Here is a 10,703-nt window from a genome sequence, read left to right on the forward strand (position 1 = left end):
TATTTATGGTTTTTACATAGAAACTAAACATTGCTTCTGGGAAATAAGCCACAGCATCACTGAAAAAGATATTTAATAATCACATCATCATGTTCAAACAAAGGACCAGGATTATTATCAGCATAATAGTATAGAAAAAAGTATACTAAAATCTGAACTTGTATTTAACATTAAGATCTTTATATGGTACTAAACTCATGATAATAAGGTAATATGTTTTGTTTGAAATGCCCCATAGAAACGTACATTTTATTACTCACAATACCATACATTATTGCCTCTTGGGAATTGTTAAATTTGGTTTCCACAGTATTATTCCTAGTTCTTCTTCTTTTGTCTACGCTGTTTAGGGGTCTCCACAGTAGATCATCAGCTTCCAACTCACCCTATCCCTGACATTCTCATGTGTCACACCACTCACTTTTCAGAACAGGAATTGATGAACATTAGCAAGTACTAGAAGCTCTATACTATAACTGATTTTTGTTGATTAAATATTTCTTAGTGTTCTTCTCAGGCTTAAACAATATGATAAAACACTTGGGAGCAAATATACACATTATTAGTCCAAAGCTGGAGGCCAGAATTGCAAAAATCTCCACAACTACAGTGAATTTCCCAGGAGAGCTGACATATGCTGGGATAAATGTGATCCAGACAGTACAAAATATCAACATGCTGATGGTGATAAGCTTGGCTTCATTGAAATTATCAGGTAATTTGCGGGCTAAGACTGCTAAAACAAAGCAAAAGGCAGCAAGTATGCCTAAGTATCCAAGCACAGCCCAGAAGCCAGCAGCAGAGCCTAATGCACATTCCAATATGATTTTCTCCTTGTACGTGGTTAGATTTTTTATTGGAAAGGGAGGGTTCACTACCAACCAAACAGTACAAATTAAAACTTGAATAAAGGTGAAAGACACAACAGTCATTCTTTGCTGTGGAGGACCAAACCATTTCATGACATTACTACCTGGAATTGTAGCTTTAAAAGCCATTAAAACCACTATAGTTTTCCCAAGTACACAGGAGATACAGAGTACAAAGGTGATCCCAAATGCAGTGTGACGCAGCATGCAGGACCACTCTGATGGTGCTCCAATGAAAGTTAATGAACATAAGAAACACAGAGTCAGTGAGATGAGCAGCAGGAAGCTCAGCTCAGAGTTGTTGGCTCGGACAATTGGAGTTTTCCTATGACAAAAGAATACAGCCGCAGTTACGATGGTCAGACAGGCACCAATGACTGAGAATGTAGCCAGGATAATTCCTAGGAGGTCTTGAAAGGAAAGATACTCTACAGGCTTAGGGATGCAAGTGTCTCTCTTTTTGTTAGGCCAGAATTCCTTTTGACATGGTAAACAATCAGTCGAATCTGGATAAAAAACAAATAAATACAATTTTTTCTTGATTTTCATATATACACAATGAAACATTTTAAATGCATCGTAATCATTTCTCTTTACCTGTACTATTACTGATCTCCCCCTCAGGACATGCTGTACAGTCATAGCAGCAGATGGGTTTTCCTTTCTGCAACACTTTACGAGTTCCTGGAGGACAACTGTCCGTGCACACTGACACTGGCACCTGTGAAAGACATAAAGGTTGCAGAATAAACGTAAATATTTACTATGCAGCTGTGTGTTGTTGTTTACTAATCGATCGTGCGATCGTGGCTCAAGAGTTGGCAGTTCGTCTTGTAATCAGAAGGTTGCCGGTTTGAGCCCCAGCTCGGACAGTCTCGGTCGTTGTGTTCTTGCGCAAGACACTTCACCCGTTGCCTACCGGTGATGGCCAGAGGGGCCGATGGCGCGATATGGCAGCGTCGCTTCTGTCAGTCTGCCCCAGGGCAGCTGTGGCTACAACTGTAGCTAGCCTCCACCAGTGTGTAAATGCGAGAGTGAATGAATAGTAGAATTGTAAAAGCGCTATATAAATGCAATCCATTATTATTATTACTAAAGTTTGTCAAATTCTGACTGCTTACTTTCATGCTACCCTCCATCCAGGTAATGTTTTTGTCTATCTGGAATTCCTGGCCCACGGGCCATGATGCATCATACAGCCCTACAGCCACTATCTCAGTCACGCCGTTTTCACTTTTCTGCCAGTTAACCAGTTCATAAATAGCCACAGGATCCCCATTAGCGTCAAATGACACATCATAGCCATTTTGGGAAAAATTTACTTTCTTCAGCTCAATTAAAATCTGATAAAATTAGGGATAAAAAAAAAAAAAGATGCAATATTTCAATAACAAATATTAATATTGCATATCAATTTATATTGCAGTTGGTGAAAGACACTGACATCAACATGTTTATTTCTTCTGACCTGTTTGGATTCTAACTTGGTTAACTTGTCACACTCTACAGTGCCATCTATTTCCTGGCACACTGCATTATGGATGGCATGTGCTACTGCATACACGGCCATGTACGCCATGTTAGTAACTCTGAGCTGTGATGTGTCAGTGTACTGGTTTTGCAGATTCTGTATGTCTTCATTTCCATCACATACTTTCTTCTTTGCAGTGGCATCTAAAATCACAAAAAGACAGAGCAGATGTCAACATTAAACTAGATCTCAGATGTGTTCTCTTTATAAATGTTGCAAATCATGCTGGTACCATGAAACATATTTATTTTATAAAAAATAAAATAAAATAAAATAAAATAAAAAATGGAAAATAATCCTACCACGAATAATTAGTATAGGACATAACAGTAACAGTAATCTAGCTAATTGCATTTTCTATCGTACAATCACATTACCATTACTAACAAGGAAATGCGATGTGAATGCATTACTATTTATCAGCACACAGACGATTGAAGCTGTCTTCATCTTACCGGGAGCTGGGGGGGGCGCAAAGTCACACAAGTGCTGCTGATTGGCTGAGGAAGAATAAAGTAGTTTACCATGACTACTTTATTCAAAAACCTCTATATCATCATGGAGGTCTCTGATGTTGACTCAAACTACACATGACCAGTTTAAGATGACACAGCAACAAGATGTTATGTCAACCCTGGACAACCCTTAGTCTCCATTTCTTGTTATAACAGTGTGAACTTCAAAGTATGTACCAGTTTTTAAATTGTGTTGATAAGCCACGAAAAAAACAGAGTTTTGTTATGTTTACTGCAGTGTTTTCTAAGGAAAGGGCTCGAAAGCAGTCTCTTCTCAAAAGAAAAGAAAAAACACCTTTTTCCTAATGGTGGAAAAATGTGTCATGTCGACCAATCAAAAGATGATATGGCAACATGGCATTGGTTGCTTAGAAAGAGGGAGAAATTCTAGGAGTGATGGCAGCGAGAGAGCAAAAGAAAAAGAGCGAGTTTTGAGATGCAAGAGATTAGCGTGTTTGGAGTGTGTCGTTAGTGTGTCGTACAGTCGATCGTTTTGTTTTGTGTGTCAGAACAATGAGGCAACTGCTAAATGTTGTAGTTGCTGCCAAAATGCCACCAAGGGCAGATTGCAATGTAAACTTTGCCTCCAGGTTGAAACACGAGGAGTGATAGACCTCCTGCTTTCAGGCCTGCAGCTATCAGGCTAGTGATGTTCTCCTTTATGTTAGAGTGGACAAAAATATTTTTTTGGAGTAGCAAAAATTATTTGTGTGTTATCTTCTTTAATGCAGAACACCTGATTGTTCTGTAAGTACTTTGAATTGGTTATATAAAAACTAGGAGTAGGAATTTAACGCGTTAATTACGATTAATTAATTTGGAAAAAAACAATGAAATAAAAAATATACGCATTTAATTGCACTTTGCATTCCAGGCAAAAGCTAACTTTTGTCAATGCACAATTTCCTGGTATATCGATTACAGTGATGCACACATCAGAGCTACAAAGAATAAGAAGAAAGTGCATTGCTAGGAATGATCGGAGGCAAATTTAATTTCAAAAGACTACCCAACCGATGGAAGGCTTGATAATTGTGGTTTTGTGCAAACTGTGAAAAAAGGAGTTTGCATACCACTGAAACACTTCAACCTTATGGTACCATCTAAATGCAAATCACGTTGCAGTGAGCACAGAAACTGTTGGAGCTGTGGACTCTAGCAGTCAAAAGGTGTCAGCAGCCCAAACTTGATGAAATGACTGGCTTCAGGACCAAAATTAGCAATTCAACATTGGACAAAGTAACAAATTTCTCTCCGAAAATTGATTGCTCTGACTGTAAACCACTATCATTGGTAGAAGACAGGTGGTTAGAAAATGTACTACAGTTATCGTCAGGGGACCCAATTTTCCAACTGCCGTGCCGAAAGACTATTTTAAGTAAAATTCAACAGCTTTATGACACTGAAAAGGAAGAAAATTTAGATGCCTTAAAGACAGCCCTGCTAATATGGAGGAACTACAGTAGGAGCAAACACCACTGGGGCAACAGAAAGAGCCACTCATACAGGATGTTTCATCTACTAAAGAATCAAGAGGCAGTTTTGCTGCTTTAGACAAACAAAAGCACAAGCTAGTAACTTTAACTCTTTTAGAGCTGGTAAAACTCCAAAAGGTGGCGACTGTCCTTAAACCATGCAAGTAAATTTTTAACTTTTTGTTACTGTTTCTTCAAAATAGGGTTAAAATAAAATAATTACTGAGGTGAGACATATGTCTCATGTTCAGGGGGTTATCTGTTTTCTGCCACCTGCATCATACCATGGAGGTCTCCGATGATGACTCAAACTATATGGTGATATTTAAGATTACCTTCACAACGTATAGCTACCCTCAAGTATCTGTTGCTCAAGATAGCTACTGTGCTTGGCCACACTTTAAGGATTTAAATTTTCTTGCATGGAGGAGAGCGAGAAGAGGTTTGGACCACCCTTGAGGCCCTGCTGCAGGAACAGTGTAAAAATAAAAGCCTCAGCACAGCCTCAGATGAAAAGATTTCCTCTCATCAGAAAAGCGGAACCACTGAGCAACAGACCAGTTCTTTTTTTCTTTAGCCCAGGTAAGACGCTTCTGACATCTGTTGTTCAGGAGCAGCTTGACAAGAGGAATACGACATTTGAAGGCCTTGAAGGCCCTGCTGCAGGAATATATTATATTAGTATATTAATATCATATATTGCTTTCACCTTTTAAGATGAATTACTGAAATAAATGAACTTTTTCACATTATTACAATTTTTGGAGTTTCACCTGTATTCTCACTTCACACTTGGTCACCATTCATAGCTTTTCAATGAAAGTAGGTCAGCCCATGAAGCAGCATTAGACTTTGTAACATCAGCAGTTGATCAGATAATTTAAACCAAGAAAAATGTCTTACTTTTGGTCAGTGTGCAGTTAAATGCATCCTCCCAGAACTCAGTAAGTATTTGAGAAGACGCCACTTGTGAGGGGGACAGATTCAGCAGGAAGTCTCTGAGGCCTGGGATTCTAGACTTTGGAATCCCAAATCCAATGGCCCCAGCACAGAAACTGAACCTCATTAATTCTGGGTTAGTTACCCAGAAACTGCCAATCCACTGGCGAGACGGGGAAGGCTCATATGATAGCTCCTCCAACAGTGCCCTCATGTCCCCTAAAGATAGAAGTGCCACAACAACCATGGCTGTAGACCTTGACAGACAATATTGTGCATTAGAAGCATTTTAAAGTGTAACTGTAAAAATGTAATTTTGAAGACAGTAAATCTAATATTTGCGGAAATAATATCTGCGATGAGGACACCTGCGGATAACATCTGCTACTCTCTGAATTCTGCTATGTGGGTATGTTCGATGGAAAGAAAGAGAGTACTCCACACAGATCCCCTCTTTCTGTGCTGCTTTTAGAAATGAAGCCATGCCGTTATTTCCAAAATCCGAATCTGACCGAACAGCACCTATCCAAGTCCAGCCAAAGTGTTTTACCAGCTTGGCCATTGCTTCAGCTTGGAACTGGTCACTGGGAAATGTTCTGAAAAAATTGGGGTACTGCTGCTTGTCAGACAAGCATGAGCATGTTGAAAAGTGGCTAACCTAAACCAAATGAAATAAAACACCACACACCGCAAAATCAAATATCATGCACATACATATTTTAAATTCAAAAATTGACAGAAATTGAAAACATTTACTTGGGGAATGTTAAAGGACCTGATGACTTGGGACAAACTGATGGATGTCGTAGACCCCGAGCCACCAACAACAGCCATCACCATACCAGAATGTGAGCAATTGTTATCCATGGAAAACACAGGGTCGAAGCTATTTAGAAACTGAAATGCCATGTGCACTGCTACAGGCACTGATGCACATGAGTCATAGATCTGATACCCGAGCCTGATTCCGGGCAGCAGCTCTGTGCTGTTGTTAATCTCTTCTATGGCAAAAACCATTGCACGTGATGATTGCAGTTCACTGGTGTAAAGGCTGAAAATAGTTGTGTCAATGTTAGAATATAGACTGTAGATTTAGTTTAAGTTAAATAGAACCAACAACAGGATCATTTGCTGGTTGTATCTGTTGATCAAATGTTAATCAAAATGTTGCCTGACCAGTTAAATTGAGCACAAAAGATTAGCATAAGAAATTAGTGGAAAATTATGGATTACTAATTAAAGTCTTTTCATTTCCTTTAAAATATAATACATTTAAATGCATTTCCTTTATCATTTCCTTTAAATCATTTCCTTTATAAAACTGTTATTTAACATATTGTATAATTTCTGTTTTTTAAAACACAACAAATTATTTTATAAAAAATAAATGACTATTTTTTTTATTTTTTAACACTACACAGAATCAATCTAGTTCCATTGATCATAACACACATGAAAACATTTCTCTCCTCATACAGTCCAACATGTTTTTACTTCTTCTTCTTCCCATTACTGACTTTCTTACTCACTAACCTTCCTTTGCATTTTGCAGGCTCAGGCATGCTGGTGTAGTCACTGTAAACTGTGTTCATGTAGACGTGAAGGGAAAAATCACCACCAATAACAAAGTCCCCATCCTTTGAAAATACAGGTAGACGAGTGCTTCCCTGCAGCTTGCAGTTCAGAGAGGATGCCGTCGTACCAGCTTGAGCTCCTATATGCCTAGTCATTTGTCTCATACCATCTAGACACACTGCAAAGGCAACAGCTGAGTTGAGGTGAAACAAACACACAGCCAATACCAGACCAATTACAAGAGCTGCAATCTCCATTTCCATCTAAAATTGTCTGTATATGGGCACACATTGTTTCCATTGGTTTATATAGGTCTTCAAACAAAGGGGTTTCGTCATCCTCTCATCTTCTTGAGAATATGTGGTCATGGATTAACCCTTACATAGTGTTGACATTCTAAGTCTTCACAGTATGGTTTTGATTGGGCCCAAGATTTCCCTCACAATAATTGGCAACAGCAAATAATACAATACAGCTTTATTTAATTTAGATTGGAACATCAAAAGATTTTTAATCCTTAACTAATATTTCATAGAGCAGAAAGAGTGTATATTTTTTGCTTTTGCACCAATTGTATTTGCAAAAAAACATATATAATCACACAAGATCTTATGTTGGTATACCTTTGACAGAAAAATATCATAGAGTATTAATAATTTAAATATGTTTTTTGGAAAGTGTAAATGGCAAGAAAATTCTGGAATTGTAGGGATTCATTATGACTGTACTGCATAATCATTACTACTTCTAACATTGACTTTTCTCTGTAACTACTATCTGTAGTAATACAAAGGAATTAAAATTTAGAGCACAAAAGTCATAATAGTATAAAAACAGTATCCTAAAATGTGAACTTATATTACCTTATTATCACGAGACAGTGATAATAAGGTAAATGTGATAATAAACTAAATTAGACAGGTGCATGAATTTGGGAACCCGAACAGACAAATTCCATCAATATTTAGTAGATCCTCCTTTTGCAGAAATAATGCCTCCAAACACTTCTTATAGCTTCTAATGAGAGTCTGGATTCTGGTTGAAGGTATTTTGGACCTTTCATCTTTACAAAACATCTCCAGTTCAGTAAGGTTTGATGGTTTCCAAGCATGGACAGCCCGTTTAATTCACACCATAGATTTTCTATAATATTCAGGTCTGGGGAGTGAGATGGCCATTCCAGAATGTTGTACTTGATCCTCTGCCTGAACGCCTTAGTAGATTTTGAACAGTGTTTAGGGTCATTGTCTTGTTGAAATATCCAGCCCTGGTGCAACTTCAATTTTGTTACTGATTCTTGAACATTATTTTCAAGAATTTGCTAATATGCACTGGCCACACAGCCTCACAGCATGATGAAACTACCACCACATTTTACTGTGGGTGGCAAGTGTTTGTTTTGAAATGCTGTGTTCTGTTTCTGCCATGCATACCACCTTTTGTTATGCCCAGATAACTCAATTTTAGTTTCATCAGCCTACAGCACCTTTGCTTTCAGGTCATTTGTGAGTTGTTTTGAGGCTCCTATGTAGACACTCTCGAGAGAAGATGCAAAGAGGAGAAAAACTTTCAATTGGCCTGGCCAATCATTAAAAATACCCTTTCTCATGATTGGATTCACCTGTGTATGTAGGTGAAGGGTCAATGAGCTTACCAAACAAATTTTATGTTCCAATTATTAGTGCTAAAGGTATTCAAATCAATAAAACGACAAGGGTGCCCAAATTTATGCACCTGCCTAATTTAGTTTAAGTCACTTTTGCACACTTTCTGTAAATCCTATAAACTTCATTTCACTTCTCAATTATCATTGTGTCTGTCTGCAATATGATATATTTAAATGAAATTGCTGATCCAAACAACCAATGATTTATGAAGGAAAAACATGATAATTATCAGGGGTGCCCAAACTTTTGCATACCACTGTATGCTTTGTTTGAAATGCCCCATAGATTTTACATTTTATTACTCATAATACTATATGTTATTGCCTCTTGGGAATTGTTAAATTCCTAGTTCTTCTTTTGTCTATGGCCTTCAGAGGTCTCCGCAGTAGATAATCAGCTTCCAACTCACCCTGTCCCTAATATCCTCCTGTGTCATACGACTATCATTTGTCAGAACAGGAAGTGGTGAACATTGTTGTAATACAGTTGGAAGCAGCTTTAAATTCCCCTCCGCGAACCGCTACCTTATCGTGGAGGGGGTTTGTGTGTCCCAGGGATCTCAGGGGCTATGTTGTTCAGGGGCTTTTGCCCCGTGGTAGGGTCTCCCATGGGAAATTGTGAGGGACCAGTCAAAGAGTAATTCAGAAGACCCTTAAGAGAATATCACAGAGGAAACAGTTTACCCTTCCCGGGATAGGGTTACCAGGGCCCCGCTCTGGACTGCATATCCAAGCATTTCACTGCATATCGTACTGTGTATGACTGTGTACGTGACAAATAAAATTTGAATTTGAAAATTTGAATTTGAGTCAGGCCCAGGGAGGGTGCCCGAGGGCGAACATTTGGCGGCCAGGCCTTAGTCCATGGGGCCCGGCTGGACACAACCCAAGAAGGGGACATGGGCCCATCCTCCTATAGGCCCACCACCGATAGGAGGTGCCGTAGGAGTTGTTTGCACTGTGTGCTGGGCGGTGGCCAGGCGCAGAGGCCCTTGCAAACCGATCCCCAGCTACCAAGTCTGTCAATTGGGACATGGGATGTCAACTCTCTGGTGGGGAAGGAGCCTGAGGTCGTGCATGAGGTTGAGAGGTACCAGCTTAACGCATGGCTTGGGCACACTGGCAGACCTTCAATGGCATTCCGAGGGAAACTGGGGACATTTAGGCCAAATGGACCATGTTCAGCATCTCCATTGCCGAAGCTGCTGCAATGAGCTGCAGCCGCAAGGTGGTTGGTGCCTGTGGTAACCCCCAAACTAAATGGTGGACACCAGAGGAGAAGGAAGCCACCAGGCTGAACAAGGAGTCTTATCGACCTTGGTTAGCCTGTGGGACTTCGGAGGCAGCTGATAGGTGCCAACCAGCCAAGCAGAATGTGGCTCGGGCAGTGGCTGAAGCAAAAACTCGGGTGGGTGGGTGGGTGAGAGGGTGAGACCTTAGAGATAGGGTGAGAAGTTCAACCATTGAGGAGGGGCTCAGAGAAGAGCCGTTGCTCCTTCACATCGAAAGGAGCCAGTTGAGGTGGATCAGGCGCCTGACAAGGATGCCTCCTGGGTGAGGTGTTCTGGGCATGTCCCACCGGGAGGAGGCCCCGAGGCAGACCCAGGACACATTGGAGAGATTATATCTCTCGGCTGGCCTGGGAACGCCTTGGTGTTTCTCCGGACAAGCTCAAGGAGGTGGCTAGGGAGAGGGAGATCATATTTCCATGTTTCCTGGTTCATTTTGAAGGAGTCTTGTCTTCTTTGTCATTGTGTTTAGTTTCACTTAACCTGTGACACCATTATGTTCATTCTAGTCAGCTGTTTTCCCATGCGTTTCCACTCCCCCGATCACCTATTGTGTGTATTTAAGTCCTCTGTCTCCGTCAGGTCATCTGTTTTACCTTCACGCCTTGTGGATTCATAGCCTTAATAGTGTCACAGTTTTCATAGTTGTTTCTAGTATCACAGTTAGCCCGCCCTGAAAAGAATCGAATAAGTAAATTTTAAGGGTGGACATTTATTGATATATAGTTGCATTTTCGAAATATGGGTTAAAAAATGGACACAGAGCATGTCCATGAGAATGGACAGATCATGTATAGCAGTATAGATGGGTTTGATTTGATTATACTGATGATAGTAAAGTCAA

The 10,703-nt window shown here is 39.9% G+C and overlaps 1 protein-coding gene across 1 annotated transcript; it reads right to left on the reverse strand.

Annotated features, from left to right (window-relative positions):
• Positions 1-470: 470 nt before the first annotated feature.
• Positions 471-6,346, reverse strand: LOC146619013 (extracellular calcium-sensing receptor-like). Its single transcript, XM_085370157.1, has 7 exons — positions 6,086-6,346; positions 5,698-5,987; positions 5,294-5,586; positions 2,338-2,543; positions 1,991-2,212; positions 1,467-1,590; positions 471-1,375 (listed from the first exon to the last, which is right to left on the reverse strand). Exons 1-7 carry the CDS (start codon positions 6,344-6,346, stop codon positions 471-473), a joined length of 2,301 nt encoding a protein of 766 aa, XP_085226283.1.
• Positions 6,347-10,703: the final 4,357 nt, after the last annotated feature.

Source organism: Diplotaxodon limnothrissa, linkage group LG14, assembly GCF_057381915.1.
Source record: "Diplotaxodon limnothrissa isolate DT_005_m linkage group LG14, D_limnothrissa_male_GT1.1, whole genome shotgun sequence".
In the NCBI taxonomy this organism is placed as follows: Eukaryota; Metazoa; Chordata; class Actinopteri; order Cichliformes; family Cichlidae; genus Diplotaxodon; species Diplotaxodon limnothrissa.

What these genes read in the sequence shown, in the direction of transcription:
- LOC146619013 (XM_085370157.1), bottom strand. Translation starts at nt 6,346, where the DNA reads ATGGTTTTTGCCATAGAAGAGATTAACAACAGCACAGAGCTGCTGCCC. An exon ending in GGTCCTTTAACATTCCCCAA is followed by an intron (nt 5,988 to 6,085) that starts GTAAATGTTTTC and finishes CATTTGGTTTAG; the next exon opens with GTTAGCCACTTTTCAACATG. An exon ending in GGAGATCAGTAATAGTACAG is followed by an intron (nt 1,376 to 1,466) that starts GTAAAGAGAAAT and finishes TTTTTTATCCAG; the next exon opens with ATTCGACTGATTGTTTACCA.